Here is a 23,737-nt window from a genome sequence, read left to right as displayed (position 1 = left end):
ACTAGTCAAACTTCAAATTTCACTGTTTTTACTATATTAAAATATAGGAAAGAAAGAAAACACAGTGAATTTATTAACTATTTATTTTAAATTTTGTAAAACTTACAAACCTTATAAAAATAGGACATGACTATTTATATTATAAAATGACCCTCTACAGAGGATTCACTGCAGGACTCTCTTGAATTAGGGGTAAACAAGTAAATTTTGGTTTACATTAACATTTTGAAAGGACATGCATCAAATCTATTTGTATGGAATTGTGTAAGATATATGAATTAAACACCAGTGTTTTTAAAACATGTGATAATTCCATATAATCCATGTGCTTCTCAAGCTTCTCAGAAAGTTCAAGCTCTTAGTGGTGACAGATAATCTGTCACTTCAAGTCTATGGTCATCTGTGTGACCTACAAGGCCCTGCATATCTGTCACAATCACACCTATTCAACCTAATTATGCCAGAGTCTACCTTTATTGAGGCAATTAAATTCACTCTTACCCACACATGAAAGATTCACCTTTGCCTCTACGTCTCTGCTAGGGGTTCTCTTTCTGGAAATGTCCTCCTTCCCTTTAACATCTAGATCTGATTCTTAAAGTTTAAAAATTTACACTTGAACTGAGAGAGAAGATAAGTTCAAGCTCTTCTATTAAGTCTTCTCCAAATACTTCAACCCATATAGACTCACATTATTAGAGAAAAAGAACAAGTAAACCTCTAAAATCATTAGGATTGTAAACTAAAGAATTTTGATCCTTGTGAAAATTGCAAAGCATTTAGTTTTGTTTTCAACCTATGTTTAGATCAAGAAAAATCAGGAAGTGAAGGAGCCACTACTGGGATCAGATAGTAACTATAAATAGATATCAAAAGAAAGACAAATTCTTCAATCACTTCTTTCTTCATCTGACTCCAAAGCTCGCACTCCCATAACTTGGTCAACAGTAATACCAGTTGTTTTTAGTTTCTTCTGTAAAGTAAGTTTCTCTTTATCAGCTCTGTGAGACAGAATCATGAAAATACACCATTCATTGTTTGGCGTATTCAATTTATTAAACTGTTGCTTACTCACAACAAGACCAATATGCAAAAAATTGGATCCTTCTGTATTTGCTATGAGCTAACATACTTCAAAATTATACAAAACTCCGTTTATAAATTATTAAGATATACTTAAAACACATTTTTAAAAAAATGAATCATAGATAATATATAATTAAAACTAAGAACTTTCTCATACTATCAAGGACGATAAAACAATTTAACTTCCAAGTCAATTAAAGACTTTATACATAGGCTTACATTAAATAAACTCGCTTGGCAAAAAGATCCTTCAAAGTATTCAACTGCTTTGTTAGAGTACAGACTTCCCCCTCTTTCTCTTTTAACTTGTTTTGAATTCCCTCTATTTTGGCTTGCCATTTTTTACCTTCTTTCCACCTAATTAATTCTTCTCTAGCACTCTGTAAACAATAACGAAGGAGGGAGAAAATTACCAATATTATTTTCATTTTAAATCTATCAACTATAATTTACTAGACAATGGTAAACCAACACTTCTAGAGAATATGTAAATATATTCATTTTGCTATGTAACTTAGCTTAAGGATTCTGTATTTTATAACTTGATAAAAGAAATTCTGAGTAACAGATCACACTAACATTAATGCCCTTAGGAATCTCTAAATAAAGGTTCTAATACAAACGATCATGACTAAAGTAAACTTCAAACAAAGAATATGTATGTATAAATAACCCAATTTTGTCACCATATAGCATCACAGCCCCTTCAAATCCTCAATCAGCATTACTTCTCTTATTCAACACATACTTGTTTAGTACTAACCGTATGTCAGGTACCACTCTAGGCACCAGGAACAGAAGCAATGAATAAACCAGACAGAAACCCCTATCTACATGGATATTACAGTCTAGTTTTTGTTGGTTGAATAAGCAGAAGGAAGTAAAATAAAGACAAAACACAAGAAAATAAATTTTGGTATGTTCACTGGTGGTAAGTGCTAAACAAACAAACAAAGCAGAGAAGGGAATTAATAGATGTAGTGGTCCCAGTTCATTATAATTGAGATGAAGTCACCAAGAAAAATCCATATAATGCAGAACAGTCCCATGTGCTGAACCTTCAGATGTTCTTCTGGACATTCATGTAACTAAAAAGTCTGTTCAGTTATCTGAGCCAATAACTTATCTTCATTCCAAAATCCTTACAGAATTTAATTTTAGTGTTCTTTTTTCTAATTAGTAATAATACTGTACAGTGATATGGATTTGATGGCCTACAAAAGACTTTCACATTATTTCATTTGACTGTCAAAATGATTTTGAGAAGTTGGCAATGCAAATGGTATTATTTTTATTTTAAGGAGAAATACACCGAAGTACAGAAGTCAGGAGTCCAGGCAAGGCCACAACGCTTTTGAGGTATTCTGATAGCCATCGGGTTAGGAATTGCTGTCCGACAATGAGGCCTATGCCCGACTAGGGAGGCAGTGAAGAAAGCAATCTGGGTGAGTAAGGACACCTCGGCCCGAAATGGACCCCAACTACTCCCACCCCACTGGTGGCTCCTGCACCTGTGCTGGCTCCTGCAAATGCAAAGAGTGCAAATGCACCTCCTGCAAGAAGAGCTGCTGTTCCTGCTGCCCTGCGGGTTGTGCCAACTGTGCCCAGGGTGGCATCTGCAACGGGATGTCAGACAAGTGCAGCTGCTGTGCCTGATGCGGGGGAGAGCCTGCTCCCCATGAGAACAGAGCAGCATGCATCAGCCTGTATTGTAATAATATTTTAGTACACCACCAACCTGTTTTCTACATTACAGTTTGTATGAAATAGTGAATCATAATAAATGTTGTTGACTATAAAAAAAAAAGAGTAAGGACATTGTGATCTTGCAATTTTCACCAGCAAAGTCTGTGACAGCAATGTGTTGGGGTTCTACTTAAATAAATGTGAGCATTTTAATCAAAATTATACTGACCTCGATTAATTTTCATAGGGAAAGGATGTTTTGAATATAGTCTATTATGACATTTTAATCCCATTATCTGTTTTTTCTCCATTGTCATTAAAGATAGTTAATTTTCTTTTCTATTTTCATGTTTATTTTAGATATCGAATATTTTATGGGTAAATTTTAGGATAAATTCTTCTCTTAACCATAGATCCTCCACTGTAATTTTCTTCGGGGGCAAACATTACTATTAACACCAATATTTTCCAGGTCACTTGGTATTTACTACAAGATAAATATTTTGTTTATTATTTACAATAAATTTAATTATATGAAGTTTAGCTAATTTTAGGATTATGCGGAGTTGATTATTTCTATCAGCAATATCTTTTAGAAACAGTTTGTTAATCTATATCAAAATTTTTTTCTCACATTATAGAATCAATCAGTGAGTGGGTTGATTATTATTATTGCAAAATCTGTATATATTCCAAGTCATTTTGTTACCCTGAAATAACAGACCAGTTTATTGAAGGATAAAAAGGACACATTTTTTTTAAAAAGGACACATTTGGGTCAAGGTAGAAGACTAAAAATGCCCAGCTTTCTTTCTCAAAGATTGAAAGCACCAATCTATGTGAACAATTACGTGGGGGAGAAGTTAGATATGTAAGGTACGAAGGTTTGGAGGTGCTGTGATGTCAGGGAGAGGACATGGACATATTGCAGTATCTCTGAATGACAGTTATGTTACAGGGACCTCCTCAAGTAGACTGAATTCCTAAAGGACAGAAATTTATCTTAAACTTCTCTACATTATTCAGTACTAGGTATAGTATGTAGTAGGTCCTCAAAAATTATCTGCTTATCAATTATACATTTAACTTAGTCTTTCACTACCTTAAACATATCAATCAATATGTTTCCTCACATACCTTTTCTTTTATAGGTTTTAGTTCTACTTCATCCACCTTTCCAGTTGACTTTCTAGTTTTTTAATTTTCTTTTGGAGTTCTTCAATTAGACTTTATTATCTATCACAGGTTTGCCCTGAAATATAATATGTATTTTTATACCTTAAGTAAAAAAAATTAAACAAAATACACAATAAATATGCCAGTTATAGAAACTTTCTGAGGCTACAGCTAAGCCATACTTCCTAAATGACACTGTTGATATATAAATATAGCATAATAGCTGCTTCTGCTTCTGCATTTTAAAGATGCTACTCTGAAGCTACAAATAGAATAGAGGTCAAAAAAGAATGAGCTACCTTAATCAAAGTGACTTAAAAGCTAATTTCAGCAAATATTATAAATAAAATTAAGAAATGGAATAAACAACTACCTATGTATTTTCAATCAGACATGATCACAATTAAATACAAAAGTACCTGTAATCCACTGGTTAGTCTCTTAATTTGCCTTTTCAGTTCATCATTCTCTTGATCAATTCCGTCTTTCTCTCTAAGCATTTTATTATAGGCTTTTTGTTTTTTTGTCAGTTCATTGGTTAAATCATTCAAATTATCAGTTAGTGAATTTTCTGTTTTTAGTTACTTTAAGAGCTTCTTTCAATTTCGAAAGATTTTCACTTGTCTTCAATTTGTGACTAATGAAAGATAAATATTTAATTTATAAATCTTCAAATATCAAGGATAAAAGCAATATAATACAGAACGTATACCATTAATACTTTCAATCCAAGAATGTTTCAATCTAATTTTTTTAAGTACACAAGGAAAAAAATGCACGTTATATATATTTTTTCATCTTCATTTAAATGAACCAAGTCTACTTGAAGTAAACAAGAAAGAGGCTAAAGCAATTCATCTTCAACAAATACTCAGAAACAAAATTTTACCAAATTAGCAAATGTTTCATTATGGCTGATTTAATTTTTAGTAAAGAAACAAGTACATTTCAGTGTACAAGGCAATGTTTTACACACTACAAAGCCTAAGAGTGGCATTAAACAAAATCTCTGACTTGAAGTAGTTTCTAACCTACTTTGCAAAGACAAGAACTTGCAATATTGGACAGTATACATAAGCCACTAGAAAGCAGTTGCTAGTTGTCCTATATAGTAAAGTGAAGGGAATGGTAGCACTTAAAATATATTTTGTTGCATAAATTATTACCGGCCTAAAGCATTACTAATAACACTCAAGGGAAATTACTAGTATTATAATGTAGTTAGAAGAAAAACATAAATTGTCCTGGAGAAGTCAGAAAAAAACTTCAAGAAAAAAGACGTGAGAAATATGAAGAATTCAACAGAAGACATTGCAGGCAAAGAGAAAGGTGATAGAGACATCAACAAAGGGCTATTTGTGTTAATATATTATTAAGTAAATAGAGTTTTACTGTCAACTATGCTCATAATCTTGATGGTTACAATGCAAGACTTAAAAAATCTGAGTAAAACCCAGTCCCTAGACAGTTTAATGGTGTTGAAAGGCATGTACAAAGAAAATAAGAGCAAATCAAAATTATAAATAAAATAAAACATATAGAAAGCAAATTTTTTATTTTCTGCATAATATATGAAACTTTGTGTAAACAAATTTGAAAATCATTATGAAATACACATGATTTATAAAAAACATTTTAATCACCAAATCTAATGATCAGGTTAGAAAATAATAAAATACATTGCCAAAAAGTAAATAACCTCCCCAAAAGAGTCACCAATATGTCAAGAGCTACATGAATTCCATAAACTATTTTGGAGGGGGGGGGAAAGGAAAGCTAATTAACATATTATGGGCAAGCAAAAATTAGAAAATTCTGATAGGACAAAAGAAATAAAACAAAACAAAAACTACACATCTATCTCACTTTTTAACATAAGTAAAAATCCTATGTATGTTTCTTAAATTTAATTCTACTAGGAAGAGTAGCTTATCATGGCCTATCCTTTGCTAATCTTCAAGATGATAATCAGTGCCTAAATTCAATAAAGATAGCTATTGTTCAAAAGTGTGTGAATATGTGTGTATCTATCTACCAATAATTCATCAGAATACTCTATTCATTATCAGAATTATTACATATCGAAGGGGATTCTCTGCATGGTAATTGTCAGAAATTTTGTTATATTAATGCCTGTGTTCACCTTTAGCTCTTTAGTATGTTGATCAACAATTTGTTGAACATTAAGATTTGCCTCTTTCTGAGAAGTTGCAAAAATAATACGTTCCTCAGCTGCCGCTGCCATTTCTGCCCAGAGTTCCAAAAGTGCTCGACTAAGTGCCTAAAAATTGCAACATATATACATTTTAAAAAGTTGGTATTTTATGTGAGCACTATGTAATACAACAAAATAACTCATGCTTTATTACTTTTAACTATTTTCCTAAAATACCATGTGCTTAATCAGGTGTAATTTACAAACCACCCAACTCTTTCAAATGAATCTCCTTTAGTAATTGCACTCAATTCTTTCCAAATTGAATGTGACAGTTCAAAATCTTGATAATAGTAACTCAGCATTAAATCAAACAATTTGCAATTCAGAAAACAGGTATGTTTTATTTACAAATATCCAAGTTTAACTATTTATCTGAATTTCTCAGTATAATTGAATTTAAGTAGACAATGAAAGTTATAGGATTGGAAAAGGCTTAAAATTTGCCAATAAACATGAGCCAGCACAGAGAAAACAGAAGTACTTCTTAAAACAATTGTGTAGATTAACACTGAGAGAAATTTTAAAAACTAGTAAATCAGAAATGCCACTGACAAACTCCTCATAAAACTATCTCTGTGACTTGCTTTTTAAATCTTTCCTTCCCACTGTCCTATCTCCCTCTTAATACCCCAAATTGCTCAAAATTGTTCAATTATTCAGATTGTTCAAAATAGCCTCAGTATCATAAGACCTCAGTAAAAAAGAGGGGAAAGAAGGAGTTAAGATTTTCCCTTATTTCCTACAGACAACCCACAAATCAGATTGATGACAACATAAAAAGATAAATTGGACTACACATTTAAAATCACCACTAATAGGACTATTTAAACTAATTATCTTAAGACCTCGCTTGACAGCATGAAGTAAGACTCATACTTTTCATTAAAGCAGACAGATACGCTATCATCTGTTTCCTGTCTTCTCTTAAGAGCCATCTCCCACACGTTATTTCCAAAATGTTGTTAGTGTTTTCTAATGTTACTTACTTTTTGCTGTTTCTCTTTCAAGGCTAACTGACTCTTCAGTCGATCTACCAGATTTCTCATTGTGGTTGTTGGAGCGCTGGGATTTGCTTCTTTTTGAGCCTGAAGTTCAGATTTTAAAGTCTGTGACTCCTTTTGTGACTGGGCCAGAAGACACCTTAAGTCCTCTACTTCTCCTTTCACTTTTTTCACTTCCTCTGAACAGTTTTCTTGGAGCCTAATAGAAGAAAACATTTGGATCTGAAAGACTGGTTCCTCCAATTAACACTTTGATTGATATAAATTTAATGAAGAGCAATGCTTGGTCCTAAATATTCTTCCAAACTAAGTCTTGATTCAAATCCAAAAGAACAACTCATTATTCACTTAGCTTTCTTAAACTTACATAAAATAACTTTTTTTCCCTCTAGTTTCTGTCTCCTATTTTTGGCAATAATTGCATTAAGTGATTTTGTGGTTCTAGACTAACAACACAGAGAATGAACAAAACATAGCACTTTAACTACTGCCTCCAGCACGACGTGACTTCCTATACATCACGGTTTCTCAACCCCAAAACTATTGTTATTTTTGACTGGATAATTCTTTGTGGGGAGAGCTGTCCTGTGCAAAAATAGTGTTAATTTTGTGTGAGACATCTTGGATAAATAATTAAAGGTTCTAATAAGAGCTTCAGAACTGGAATGGAATTATACAGTCAAGTAGTACCACTTTCTCATTTTTTCAGATAAGAAATAAAGGCTCAGAGAGAGTTCTACAATGACTACATAATGCATAACTATAAGCCTACTTTAGGTTTACAATCTGCATTCTGAGAAGTTCAATGTTGAGAATCTCTAATACAAAGAATGGCTGCTGTGACTTTTACTGGCACATGGTTAAAAAAATAGTTGATTTTTCATTCAACAAGTATTTGTTGAACCTCTGTTGTGTGTCAGAACTGTTAAAAGTTGTAAACTATATTTTTACATTTATATGTTGCCTTATAATTTGCAAAGTATTTTTTCATATACAGTATCATTTGGCCTTCATATACCCCTCTGAAAGACCCAGGGTATGTACCATCATTTCCATTTTACAGATTGTGAAGCCGAAGCTTAAATATGTTAAAAACAAAATTCTAGACAAGAATGTAGGTTGTTTTTTTTTAGTTAGATTGACTAGATTTAAATCATGGCTTACAACCCTGCCCTTAGGCATTTTACTGAGCCTTCCTGTGGCCTAGTTACCTATGTGAAAAATGGGGAGAATAAAATCTATTTAAGCAGTCCTGAGGATAAAATGAAATAATATACATCAACTTTTTAGATCAGTGCACAACACAGCAAATGTATGCATTTATCCTCATTATATCATTATTACCATTTTTTAATTTTTATATTTCTAATACTTACCATAATTTGATATTTTCAAATTCTCTGACTTTTAATTCAGTGATTTCTTTTTGTCTCTCTAAATCTTGAGATACTTTTTTTAGTTTGATCAAAAGTGAGGAGAGAGAGTCATCTTGTTCTGCTACCATCTGTTCCATCTCAGCCAGGCGAATAAAATGCTTGTTAGTAGGAACTGGAGTAGGAGACTGTTTTATTAAATCCTGTAAAATATGAGTGAGTTAGCCACGAGCATATACAATTCAATGCCATACAAAGTCCATCATTTTAATTTGGTTCCCTCAAATGATCAAAATATAGTATCTAATCTAAAATTTAATGATTTAATGGGCAATGAAGGCTTAAAGAAGACAGGACACAGAGATCTCATAATATTTGTATTCTTTGTATTCCCAGAGTACCTCAATGTAGTGGAGGATCAACAAGTATTGACTGAATTAATGAGTTAAAACTCCACGATGCTAATGTTTGCATGTCTGGAGTTGAAAGATAGGCCATTTCACACATAAAGAAGGCAAGGACTTAAAGAGGCAAATGTGACCTGAATTTAGAATGGAAAAAGCAGTTGGATGTAGGTAAACATATAATGAGCAGAATTTGAAAAGGTAGAATGAGGTCAGATCTTGGAAGCCTCTGAGTACATGGCTAAGGTACATGATTTTGTAGGCAGCAGTAAGCTAATAAAGGGTGTGGATATAGAGAAAAGAATGACAAGAGTTGTGTTTTGTAGATTATTCCAGCAACAAAAGGTAGATGGCTTCTACTACAAAAACAAAAACCAAAATACCCAAGAGTGCTAAATTTTCTCTTATATGGTCTCAAAAATCAATAAAGAATAGGACAAAGTTCTTAGATCTTACCTGAGCTGTTTGTTTGAATTTACTGAGTGAACTATCAGCCTGTAGTTCTAATTTATGATGAAGAATATGAAGGTCTTCCTCATGCTGACAACCTTGATCATGATTTACTTTTAATACTAGAATAATACCAATAGTCTTTTAACTTATTTCTAAAAAGTGTTTTAAATGTTTAATTCCCCCTCCCCCATCAAAGTTCTAGCAAATCTGATTTCCACTGATGACTATTGTGATAGAGTTCCTTCTTACCTTTGCCTGTCTTTACCTATAAACTCAATTTGATATTTTTCAAAATTATATGGTCTCACCAAAACGGCTTTCCTGGTTTAGTCAGTCCAGAAGAGAAAGATACACATACACAAACTGCCAGTTTTACTGACAGATTTCTGATCTAATCACATGAAAGTAACAATTCCTAGATAGAATGATTGGAAAGTAAGAAATGAACTACAACTTCAGGGCAGAATAATATTTGACATTTGACTAAAATATATAATAAATTAAATAGCATAACATAATACCTCTCTGGCTTTTTCCAGAAGATGTTGATACTTCTTTAACACTTCCTCCTTTTGATTTAACCTTGCTTGCATGTTTGCAATGGTCTGATGAGGAATTTTCAGTGCATACTGTGATTTTGGTTCTACTTCCTTTCTGCCTAGTTCGGCTATAAGCTTTTCTCGTTCTGCAGTGGCTGGTAATCGAAGTCTCAGTTCACTGATGACGACTTTGTCTCTTGATAGAATATTTTGCTCTGCTAACCATAAAGCAGATTCTTTTTCTTTCAGTTTCTGCAGCGATAAATTGTAAGAAATGATTTAAGTATATTTTCTTCTTTCAAAAAAGTTTCATCTGAATTTTAGAGTAGTTATAAACCAAAAAAAAGAACTTTCACTTCATTAAATATTATTTGGCTATTGTAAGTATGATGTAAAAAATAAGGTTAAATTAACATAATATTCTTCATGTAAGTGTAGATTAATGATAACAAAAAAAAAAAGAAAAAGGGGATTACTCCCTGATAGGATAAAACTAACTGTAAATCAACGATTAATGCATGCTTTAAATATCCTTAATTTTGATCACTTAAAGGGTGTCAGATGATCGGCTATGGAGGTACATTTTACTGATAATATTCCTTTCTCTTAAAAAAAAAAAAAGCAGTTCCTGTGTGGTGACCTCCAAGGAGTTCTACACAATGGTATAAAGGGCATATCAAAGTGTAGACAAAGGGTCTGTTTGTGTTTATACAGAGGATCAAAGCCTAATTTGGCCACCCAGAAAATGAACTAAGATACAATATGAAGAACTTCCAACATCAGCACTCTCTGGAAGACTCATACCAGAAGATGATCATCAAAAAACCTCAACAAAGATCCAGGCGCTGCTACAGCTGTAGCTGCATTCATCCCACCGGTTCCTGGACTTGCCATGGGAATGAAGGAGATATCTAAGCTGGCCTGTGCATGCAGTAAAACAACAAATTTGACTGGATCTATACTATTGGAACTCAACCAAGAATTAGGAGAAGTGCAAGTTGTAGTGCTCTAAAATCTTACAATTACAGACTATCTACTGTTAAAAGAACATATGGGATGTGAACAGTTCCCAGGAATGGGTTGTTTTAATTTGTCTGATTTCTCTCAGACTGTTCAAGTACAGTTGGACAATATCCATCATATCATAGATAAATTTTCACAAATGTCTAGGATGCCTAACTGGTTTTCTTGGTTTCACTGGAGATGGCTGGTAATTATAGATCTGCTTTGGTTATGTAACTGTATTCCTATTATGTTAATGTGTGTGCACAATTTAGTTAGTAGTTTAAAACCTATACATGCTTAAGTTACTCTACAAGAAGATATGTCAAAGAAATAATCAATCCTTCCATGTTTTCTTCCATATGCTACCTCTATAGCTTTTCTTCTTCCTTCCTAATTACAACCCTTAAATAGAATTCGTGCCTCATATCGAATTTACCGAGTATCATAATTCCTCCAGGTGGTAAAGATACCTCGAGACAAGTGCTGGGCATAGAAGCCACAGGGCATAAATCTGCAAAGAAGTAAAAAGCTAACCTTTTCAAACAATATGGCTTCTCTCTCACTTACCAACTTTACATTTCCCTGTATGGCCCCGGAAGATGACTGGTTAGCCAGAGACGGGTAAGATTCCTCAAGGGAGGAACAACCTAAGACAGGCACAGTCGCAGGGGGGCCATCAGGTGAGAAATTGGGGATCAACAGAGGTGAGCCTTAGAACCTCACCCCCCCCCCCCGTTCTGAGAGAAATCTTCTGCATTTGTGGATGTTTTATTGCCCTTGTCTAGCTTGGATTAACACGTAGTCTACAGGCACACACGTGATCATCTACATTTGCTCTCTTACAACACTAAACTATGTTTTCTACCTTTATCTTGGATCTACCTACCACTTCAGCATTTTATTAAAAATAATAAAAATAATAATAATAAAGGGAGAAATGTGGTATCCACATATAAATCAAGTATAAAAATCAAACAAATATTCATATTTGAACTGATTGTTTATAATTCATAATGCATGATCAAAACTGTGATGACTGCCCTTGTACTGTTCACCATGTAAGAACTTATTCACTATGTAAGAATTTGTTCACCATGTAAGAACTTGTTCGTTATGCTTCAGAAGATTGGAGACTGATGAAAATTAGGGTTGGGGTGGATTAATGATTATGCATTGAGCATTGACTCCCCTATACAGAATTTTATTGTTGTTAACAACCATTTGATCAATAAATAGGAGAGATGCCCTCCCCCCCCAAAAAAAAGAAAAAGAAGGTTAAATTGATTAAACTCCTGGGTGACAGTTCAGTTACTGCATGTGTACTTCATTTATTTATAATATTATCACACATTAGAAACTTCATTGTTATGATGAAAATGAAATTGAATTAAGGTAATTTATTTAGATCTTGTAGTTTTAAAACTAGAAATGTCTGATAGTGCTGGATTTAGAAAAGAAATATAATAAATCATTCATTTTATTTTGGTCCATTGACTTTTATTTTGGTCCACAACACTAGAAGAACAATCCACCCATAAAGGTAAGCTGAGTATAAAAACTGAAATGTTAGGTCCAAGACTATAGGTTAGGTCATTACTATAAAATCTGAAGTTTATTAAAACAAAACAGAAAAAAATGTTCACTGTTCAAAGGATTAAGAAAAATATTTTAAGTAACTCGGGCAACTCATATAAATGACTAATACTCCAATTACTGACGAAAATCTAAGTTTCCTCAATTAATTACAAATGTACAATTTTACTTGCAAAGTTACTTTTAAATGTATTTACAATTAATATGTTTAGATGTAAACTAAAATGAAAACAGTTTATATTATTTTCTCTTTAATACAGATTTGATCACCTATTAATCAAATTTAAGACCTCCATTAAACTAAGAAGTAATTTCTAGCTCTCCTTCTAATGCTTGAGCCACCCATAAAATGAATGAACTGAAAACTGATTCAGAGTATACAACATGCACTTCAAAATAAAAATAGAAACATATAAGGATAAAACATACATCATAAAACTAAAACTAAATGCTTTTTGTTTCCTTTCAAGGTCACTTCTACTGATCAGAATGCCCAAAAGTGACAAGTAGTAATTAAATGGATTGTAAATTCAAATTAGCTATACATGCTTTTCTTCACTGGCTGTGAGAAACAGTATCGGAGAGTGGAAAATGACAATGGAATTACCAACATATTCATCATTCTACACTTCACCCTTGTTAAAAAATATTTAGAAAATTCCACACTGATCAAAGTGCAAATTGTTCTAATGACCTCTTCTAGTAATTTACAAGTTGCCCGTGTTTCTAGGATTACTCGAACATTCTCCTTAATTTTTCTTAGAGCAATCTCAAGTTGATTTGGGTGGGGTAAACAAGGGTCTGGCATTGATCCTGTAGCCTCTTCAAACTATTAAGATACAACATTAAAAAAAAGCAGTTGCAGCATTTAGAAGAATTAATTTGTACAACTAGTATGACAAAGCATGGCTAAACACCACTTATATTGGAAATATAAAAAACATCAGTTAAAATTCCATCTGACTTTTTAAAAAGTACATGCTACTGGATTAATACCTTTTGTGCTGCACTTAATATTTCATTTTGCTGATGGTCAAAAATGTCTAGTTGACTTTCCAGCTCAACTTCTCTTTGATCCCAGGCCATTTGCTTTTCTTCATGAAACTGAAAAGAGAAGGGGTTTTTTTGTTCATACACAGACACAGACACTCACCTAGCATATAACAGGAACTTTTACATACATTTCTTATTTTTAATCTCAGAACAAACCCTTTGAGTCACTATCATTCTTCTCCTTTTAGGAAGAAAAGGGAAGCAAACTCCGAGAGGGGAAGTAACTTGCCTACGATCGCAGAAATAGGCACATGTGGAGTCAGACTGTCAGTCCATCCATGCACCCATCCAGAACATATTTAATGACATGTACCATGTGCCAAGCATTATTCTAGGCAATAAAAACAAAGCAATGAACAAAACCAAATCCCTTTCACCATGGAACGTATATACTAGTGTGGGGTAAACAGTGAATAAATGACTAAGTATGTAGTATGTCAGAGGGTGATGAGTGCTATAGAGAAAAATGAAGCTAGATAATCCCCACTTGGGGAATCCTGGTGGTAGGATTTACCTGTATGTAGTATACAAGTAAGCAATACACTTGGTGGCTAATGAAGGTCTGTCTCTGTGGTAAGTAAGACATTTGAGCTAAGACCTGAAGGCAGTGCGAGCATAAATACAGGCATCTCAGTATTAGTTATTTGCCTCCTTAACTCTCAGAGAAGGAATAACAAAATTTCTAAGACAAGCAATCATGCTTAGTGAGTTTCATCTGCCTCCAAAGCCCATAGACTTCATGCTACACCGAGCTGCCATCTCCTGCTCCATCAGCGAGAGCCAGTAGTAACTTGTAACTGGAAGAAGGCAAATAACTAATAATGAAATAAAAATTACCAAATAAATTGGGCATTATTCCTTTTAAGTTTAATACTACTATTACAACATAGCTATGCAATTTTAGAATGCTTTGGAAAATAGGAAACAATATTTTAAACACAATAGTAATGGGAAATATATGCACTAAGAGGAATAACATAGTTATCTTTAACTATGATGTTCTTATGTTTAAAATATTAGCAACAAATCACTAAAATAAATATTAAATGAAACCTTGTTCTGCTGTACAATTTCTTCCTCTAGACTGTTGATTGTGTGGTCATATTCAGAAATTATATTATTCAAATATTTTATTTCTTCTTTATCCTTGACTAATTCTCGATTTAGTTTAAGCTCTTGAAGACGAAGTTCTTCTATTTTCATATGCCAATTGATTACCTAAAAATTTATAAATTACATATACAAATGTAAATACTATATATATAATATATATCTGTATTGATTAAAATGATTTGAATTGAAATTAATGGATATTTTATAATAAAGAAATAAAACTGTCCTTAATTGAGCCACATGGCAGTTTATTTACAAATTTAATAGACTTTTCTAAGAGTATGTGGTAGCTTAGCATAACAAATTCTTATGTTGGAATGGAGATGACTAAAATTCACTTTCATTTATTTATTTACTTTCATCTATTTATTGGGTACTTATGTAAATATGTAACTTTTCCACTTAACTCTGACCAAATGAGGGCAAAATTAAATTATATTGAAAAATAACTGTGGGCCTATTACTTATAAATAATTTTGAACAGATTATGAAGGGTAATCTTATTATGAAGGGTGGAATTCAACTGATAACTATTATAATGTTTATGAATAATTATAATTAGTATTTAATAAATATACACAGTATTTAAAATTTTTTGATATTACAAAATCTAAGCATTTCTACTAAAACTATTGCTTAGAAGAATCTCATTTTATTTTTATAAATAGGCATACAAATCATCAATACTCCTAATTTCAGGAATCTAAATTAATAAATTATAATTGGAATTTTTATTGTATGTTAACTATTTTTCATATAGGCACATGTTAAGAACTTAAAATTATTATATAACTCTTTTGGAAATATTGAACTAAAGCAATGTTTTACCTTCTGGGCTCCCTTGGCATCCTTTAATGTGCTTATTAACTCTTCCAGCCCCTTTAATTTTAATTCCATTTCCATGGCTTTGTTCTCCATATTTCTATGTTCTTGCTGAGAATTTTGTTCAATTCTTGCATTATCTTAAGTTTGTCATTTTGTAACTGAATCATTGTTTTAGAGAACTACTCCTGTTGTGCCAAGGGTAAGGCTCCACTGAACTGTCATCGTAGAGACTGAATTGTTTGGGGCAGATGTTTTGCTCTGTTTCTCCCCTCAGAACAGGCATAACAGAGAGCCTGTTCTTTCTCATCGTTTCTGCTCTAAGCGCAAATTATAGGCCTCCACCTTCTGCAGTTTGGATATCATTGACTCCAACTTACCAAGCACAGTAGCTTCGCTAACTTGAAGAGAGACAATGTGTTGGTGCAACTTGGCAATCAGCAACTTTTCATCAGACTGTGCCTAATATAAACAAATATTTGTGGTAAGTTTCAAGTTTTTCCAGTGCAACTTATCGTGGATTTCGAAAATCACAACTTACTAAATAAAATTTAAAAGTGTGGTACTTGAAAGACTACAAAAATCTAGCCTTGCTTTAATATAAATGATAAAAAATTTATGAAAGAATCAGAATCAAGCATTTTAAATCCAAATCTGGCATCTAATTAATTAACAGTTGCAATATCACTGTTTTTTTTAACTCTCATATGTAAAAAAGAATTCTGGTATTAGACTGGTGTGGACATTTTTTTTAATTCTAAATAAATGTATAATGTGAGAATGTGTGAAAAGCTACATATAAATACAAGAGAAAGTACTGTTATGAGAGATTTGGTATTTCCCCTCCCTGACTTTAACTTTGATGAGCAGCCAGCACAATGCATTTTGTGGGCATTTAAATGCTTTTTCTGTGTTATGAAATTTCATGGCATTTCAAATTAAAGAGTACTTAATGGTATTTCAAATTAAAAAGTTTTTCAAATCAGGTTATACAATCAGTAATAACAGGAGCTTCTCTTTGATATATCCTCTGACTGAAGGTATAAAATCACTCCAATATCTAATGTAAATTTAGGAAAAAGGAACAAATCTGAGTAGAAGAGCCAACACTGTACACACCTGGTAGTCTGACAGTTGCATTCTGACGGACTCTATTTCCTTTTCCCTGGATTGTTGTTGTGCATTCAAAATGTTGATGTGCCTTTTGGCAATATCAGAAATCTCAGTCTACAAAGTGATAAGATATTTCCTGAATGATTAAGTTACATTCTCTAAGTAAATACCAGAATTTCAAATTTCTAGACCTTTGGAAAAGCCATTAGTTTTCAATATCTCTTCTCTGTATGAAATACGAAAGTCAAGTTTTCTAAACTGTTTTCATGAAACATAATTCTATGAGATGTTAACAAGTGGTCTGAAAGAAAAAACTCCATTTCCAACATCCTTCCCCCTTGAAAATCATAATTCATAATATCATATTAAATGTTGAGAAGGTCTAAAGTAAAACATTATCTCAAACTGGACATGTACAGCATCTTCTAATATATATGGCCAAAGAACACCCCCACACTTTTTTTCATAAGACACTTATTATCATAGTTTGGCATAGCTAGAATAAGATATTAAGTAGGTTTATAACTTAAGAAGTTAATAAAGAAATTTAAAATTCCTAGATTCTCTATGTGGATGTATGTTTTTATTTCTTATTTTAATTTACAAGTTATCAAAAATGTGAAGAGGAAAGATTATACACTTAAACTAGAATTCCAAAAAAAAGGGAGAGCTTGATGGTAAGTTATCAAATTTCTTATATGACTACTGTGATAAGTTTATGCAGGTAAAGTAAAATGCATTTTACTTCTGAGCTGGAATAATTTTAGTTCAGTGTGACAGATAAGCCAGATTTCTTCATATTGATTAAAAACTCATCACCAGTAATCAAAAAACTACCCAAGAGCAAAACCCCTGGGCCATATGGATTTACCGTGGAATTTTATCAGACATATAGAGAAGACATAATACCCATTCTCCTTAAAGTTTTTCAAAAAACAGAAGAGGAGGGAATACCTCCAAACTCATTTTGTGAAGCCAGCATCACACTAATACCAAAACCAGGCAAAGACCCCACCAAAAAAGAAAATTACAGACCAATATCCATCATGAACATAGATGCAAAAATACTCAACAAAATATTAGCAAACTGAATTCAAAAATACATGAAGAGGATCATACACCATGACCAAGTGGGACTCAACTTAGGGATGAAAGGATGGTACAACATTTGAAAATCCATCAACATCGTCCACCACATCAACAAAAAGGACAAAAACCATATGAACGTCTCCATAGATGCTGAAAAAGCATTCGACAAAATTCAACATCCATTCATGATAAAAACTCTCAACAAAATGGGTATACAGGGCAAGTACCTCAACATAATACAGGCCATACATGACAAACCCACAGCCAACATCATACTGAACAGTGAGAAGCTGAAAGCTTTTCCTCTACAATCAGGAACAAGACAGGGATGCCAACTGTCCCCACTGTTATTCAACATAGTACTGGATGTCCTAGCCATGGCAATCAGACAAAGCAAAGAAATAAAAGTCATCCAGATTGGTAAAGAGGCAATCAAACTGTCACTATTTGCAGATGACATGACATTGTACATAAAAAATCCTAAAGACTCCACTCTAAAATTACCAGAACTACTATCTGAATTCAGCAAAGTTATACAGGATACAAAATTAATACACAGAAATCTGTTGCTTTACTATACACTAATGATGAACTAGCAGAAAGAGAAATCAGGAAAACAACTCTATTCACAATTGTAAAAAAGAATAAAATACCTAGGAATAAACCTAACCAAGGAAGTGAAAGACCTATACACTGAAAACTACAAGACACTCTTAAGAAAAATTTTAAAGAGGACACTAAAAAAATGGAAACTCATCCCATGCTCTAGGCTAGGAAGAATTAATATTGTCAAAATGGCCATCCTGCCTAAAGAAATCTACAGATTCAATGCAATCCCTATCAAAATACCAACAGAATTCTTCAATGAACTGGAACAAATAGTTCTAAAATTCATATGGAACCACAAAAGACCCTGAATAGCCAAAGCAATCCTGAGAAGGAACAATAAAGTGGGGGGGGATCTTGCTTCCTAGCTTCAAGCATTACTACAAAGCCACAGTAATCAAGACAATTTGGTACTGGCACAAGAAGAGAGGCACAGACCAGTGGAACAGAATAGAGAGTCCAGATAGTAACCCAAACATATATGGTCAATTAATATATGATAAAGGAGCCATGGACATACAGTGGGGAAATGACAGCCTCTTCAACAGCTGGTGTTGGCAAAACTGGACAGCTACATGTAAGAGAATGAAACTGGATCATTGTCTAACCCCATACACAAAAGTAAATTCGAAATGGATCAAAGACCTGAATGTAAGTCATGAAACCATAAAACTCTTAGAAAAAACATAGGCAAAAATCTTTTGGACATAACCAAGAGCAACTTCTTCATGAACATATCTCCCTGGGCAAGGGAAACAAAAGCAAAAATGAATAAGTAGGACTATATCAAGCTGAAAAGCTTCTGTATAGCAAAGGACACCACCAATAGAAAAAAAAGGCATCCTACAGTATGGGAGAATATATTCATAAATGACAGATCCAAAAAAAGGTTGACATCCAAAATATATAAAGAGCTCATGCACTTCAACAAACAAAAAGCAAATAATCTAATTAAAAATAAGCATAGGAATTGAACAGACAGTTCTCCAAAGAAGAAATTCAGATGGCCAACAGACACATGAAAAGATGCTCCACATCGCTGGTCATCAGAGAAATGTAAATTAAAACCACAATGAGATATCATCTCACACCAGTAAGGATCAACACAATCCAAAAGACAAATAACAACAAATGTTGGTGAGGTTGTGGAGAGAGGGGAACCCTCCTACACTGTTGGTGGGAATGTAAATTAGTTCAACCATTGTGGAAAGCAGTATGGAGGTTCCTCAAAAAGCTCAAAATAGAAATTCCATTTGACCCAGGAATTCCACTTCTAGGAATTTACCCTAAGAATGCAGCAGCCCAGTTTGAAAAAGACATATGCACCCCTATGTTTATCGCAGCACTATTTACAATAGCTAAGAAATGGAAGCAACCTAAATATCCATCAGTAGATGAATGGATAAAGAAGATGTGGTACATATACACAATGGAATATTATTCAGCCATAAGAAGAAAACAAATCCTACCATTTGCAACAACATGGATGGAGCTAGAGGGTATTATGCTCAGTGAAATAAATCAGGTGGAGAAAGATAAGTACCAAATGATTTCACTCATATGTGGAGTGTAAGAACAAAGAAAAAGTGAAGGAACAAAACAGCAGCAGAATCACAGAGCCCAAGAATGGACTAACAGTTACCCAAGGGAAAGGGACTGGGGAAGATGGGTGGGAAGGGAAGAATAAGGTGGGGGAAAGAAAGGGGACATTATTATTAGCATGTATAATGTGTGTGGGGCACAGGGATGGCTGTGCAACACAAAGAAGACAAGTAGTGATTCTACAGCATCTTAGTATGCTGATGGACAGTGACTGTAATGGGGTTTGTGGGGGGGACTTGGTGAAGGGGTGAGTCTAGTAACCATAATGTTCTTCATGTAATTGTAGATTAATGATAATAAAATGAATTTTAAAAATCTAAAGGGAAGATGATAAAACAAAAAACAAACAAAAACAAAACAAAATATGACCAACCTGGCCAGACACTTTTAGATCACCAGCATTTTACCTACTTGCTTTAAAAGACTCGTACCTTATTTTCATATTCCCACAGCTGATAAAGTTTCAGATAATTCTTAACCTGAGTCTATCATCCATAACCCTAACCTTATGAAGAAAAGAGTACCGCCTTTCTCTCTGCCAACCCAGCTTCCTCTATTCTGAATTACTTATACTGCTCCCAGAATACACTGTGTTTCCTTAGACGTTAGCATCCATGCACATCCTATTTCTTCTGCCTAGAATGTTCTAGCCTGGATTGTCTGAATGCCAAATTCCCAACTACCTTTAAAACCTTCACTGAAGCAGAGCTCCCTTGATGCCAGTCACCACTTAGGTACAGCTCATCACCCTCCTGTGTGTCACCCTCGTGCCTATCTGCCCTGGTTTCTGCTTCATCGCATCATTAAATGTCTAGTCTCTCCTGCTGGACTGTGAACCTCTTAATAGCAATGCTAGAGCCAGGGATAATTTTTTTAACTATAGCCTCAGTACTAACAGGGTAAAAAATATGGTAGATGCTTACTGCTTATTGCTTAATAGAATAAAAAAAATGAGGTCCCAATAGATTGTCGGGCTAAAGCCCACTACATCTGACGATTAATCACATCCCATAGGCCTCGCACATACTAAGTTCTTTGTAAATGTTTCTGGGATAAAGGGATTAAATGAGTGAATGTGCTTTGAAACCAGCGATTTTCTTGTTCATTTCCAGTTTCTCTGTGATCAGTACTTTCTCCAATGAAAAAATTAGCTTTCTTCCACAAGACTCCATTCTGAGTTTCCCGAAGTTTCTCTCTTTAATCCTGCCACATCCTGCCTACCTGTTATTGAATCTGGATTTTATAAGCATACAGAACAGATGGATTTTGTTACAACAGGCAAGAATCAAAGAACAGACTCTTCCTAACTGATTGGAGTCCCCTGAGGAGGTTACTTCTTAACATCAGTACAACTCTGGTCAGGTTATGAGTTGTGCAGATTAAATATGATAACATAAAGGGTTTTATAAAGAGGTAAATGTACAATAAAATTAATAATGATGCATCAAAGTAATAAAGTTTGAGGGTAATAACTCCTAGGATTTACCCAGTTCATTCTCCTAGAAAACTCAAGGAGCGTATTTGCATGTATTTCTATATATATATATATATATATATATATATATATATATATATATATATATATGATGTTGAGGTCATCAAAATTAAACAGAATGAGGGAAATCCAAGCAGCTGTGAATACTAACTTTGAGGTCAGTAAGAATATAATTTTGAAAAGTGCACCATGTATAATTAAAAGACCCAAAGATTGGATTAATTACAAATTTTCCCGACTGTCAGAAAGAAAAAAAAATCAAAACTGAAATTATACTTGTCATGTCATAAACAATATACTAGGAAGAGTTCTCTAAAACGTATCTTTTTCTTTCTTTGATTAAAGTTAATGATTCTTTGTGTCCCTTTATTTTAAAAAAGTGTTCCTTTTCCTCATGCTTAACGTGTGGATTAATATTACCGATTCGGATTTCACAAGCTATGATTTTCAATGGCATTTTTTAAAATTCATGAAACAGCAGTAGCATATTTAGCTTCTACTTAAATATTGTAAGAATAACAAGGGAAAAGCAGTGTCAAGTTACATTAAAATAGAATTTTTTGCTTCAAATTTTATATTTGAACTTCAGTTGTATAGAGCACTCATTTAAAAAGGAAAACAGTATGAAAATAATTGTTTTTGAAGAGAAAAGAAGGAAAGAGGTCAGAGGTTCTCACAAATCCAAGATAGAGAAAGCATAGTGAAATTAGACTGGGAGTCAGCAAGTGGGTTCTAGCTTCATCTCTGCCACAAAGTAGCTCTTTTAGTTAATTCACAACACTAAGTATGTTTCCCAAGTGAATTTGAAGGCTGCAGCCTGTGATGACAAGCAAAGGGGCCTGTTTCTTGCTTGGACCTAATCAGGTCATCATCCCTCTAAAGGCATATTATTGGATTCATTATTTCACTGTGGTTCTGCTTTATTAGGAGAAGGCACCAAAAGGATTTTGTGGAGAGACATATTACTAGGCAAAATTTCACTCTTTGTCACCTGCCCCCTCAGTCAATGCTGTCTATCCTTAATGCCCCTGCAGGATCCCTGGAGGCTCTGAGCAGGACACACTCTACCTCTGAAAAATTCCGTTTTTGGCATTTGCAAAAAGCTATGGGTGATCTCTTTGGGAGGCTGCTGTGGCAATTTGCAAACAGTAGGGGTGATGGGACTCCGCAGGAGATGGCCCCCTTCTGATTTGAGTCTGAATTAATACCGGTCTGCATACTTCGTCCAGCCAGGGACCCGAGAGTAATGTACCCAGGTCCCCAGGAGAACGTCAAACCGGGCCTGTCTCAGGAAGGACGTGCACGGCATAGCTCTCTGCCCGGCCCCCTCATCCGAGATTGCCCATCTCCCCCCAGCGTCCCCACAACTGCTGAAGTGACAAAATCTGTGACCTTTGTACAAAGGCGGCGGCCGCACACAATGGGACATGGGTTGTGAGATGGCCAAGCAACTTTTCAGTCTGCAAGGGAAAGAGAGGCTGTAGATGACAAACTAAAAGGAAGGGAAATTATTCATTTGTTTTGGAAGGACAGAGAATTGTCTCTGGGAATGAGAAGAATTAGGTGTCACTCCCTGACCTCAAGAAAGCTGAAAGGAAGGTGTGGCTCTCCCAGTGGCCGCGCCAGGGAAAGGCTACGAGTTGTAAGGAAATGGGAGGTGTCTCCGATGTTTATTTTTTCCTAGCAACCCGCAGCCAACAGCTTCCCCAGCAGCAGTCCACACGCGCCTCTGCCTCCCCTTGTCCTAGCGATTGGAGAGCGGTCACTTGGTGTCAGTAAATCGGGGTGGGTGTGCGTGGTGGAGGTGGAGGTGGGAGGGCAGTTCCCTCCTTCGCCTACACGCGGGGTCACCGGGCTAAATTGCGGCCCTCTACTGGACTTGACTTACCGAGGTGATTCTTGCACAACTAAGTTATTGAGATGATAAATTGGGGGTGGATGTGCCACTGGGACCGGGGAGGCGGGTGGTATTGTTTGTGAGCAGCCATTAGGTTCGAAAAGCTGCAATAATTTGTGTTTGGGGGCGCGCATGGAAGACGAGAGGTCTTGCAGTGATTTCGCTAGGAGAGGAGCGGTAGGTTGCGCGGTAGAGAAAAGGAGGGGTTCTGCGGGGGCTGGAGGCTGGAGAGGGAAAGGTTGTTAGTAGGGGAGCCGAGGTGGGCGGTGCAGATGCCGGGAGGGGATTTGGGGGGGGGGGCAGAGGGCGAGCAGAGGCTGCAGTTTTCCGGGGAGTGGAGGGGTGGCCATGCAGATGATTGGGCCGCGGGGAGGGACTTCTGTGGGCGGCTGGGTGCGGGCGGGGTGTACGCC

The 23,737-nt window shown here is 34.7% G+C and overlaps 1 protein-coding gene and 1 pseudogene across 1 annotated transcript; one reads left to right on the top strand and one right to left on the bottom strand.

The window, feature by feature from the left end:
• The window catches only part of LOC108387918 (centrosomal protein of 290 kDa-like), a 28,340-nt pseudogene extending 5,604 nt beyond the window's left edge, over positions 1-22,736 (bottom strand).
• LOC108406707 (metallothionein-1A-like) lies at positions 2,526-2,757 on the top strand. Its single transcript, XM_037005046.2, has one exon. It carries the CDS (start codon positions 2,557-2,559, stop codon positions 2,740-2,742), a length of 186 nt encoding a protein of 61 aa, XP_036860941.1. The 5' UTR covers positions 2,526-2,556; the 3' UTR covers positions 2,743-2,757.
• Positions 22,737-23,737: the final 1,001 nt, after the last annotated feature.

This window comes from Manis javanica, chromosome 1 (genome assembly GCF_040802235.1).
Source record: "Manis javanica isolate MJ-LG chromosome 1, MJ_LKY, whole genome shotgun sequence".
Lineage (NCBI taxonomy): Eukaryota > Metazoa > Chordata > Mammalia > Pholidota > Manidae > Manis > Manis javanica.
The sequence above is the reverse complement of the archived record's forward strand: the minus strand, read 5'-3'. Positions and strand labels throughout refer to the sequence as shown.

Coding starts and splice junctions, on each gene's coding strand:
- LOC108406707 (XM_037005046.2), top strand. CDS start 2,557: ATGGACCCCAACTACTCCCACCCCACTGGTGGCTCCTGCACCTGTGCT.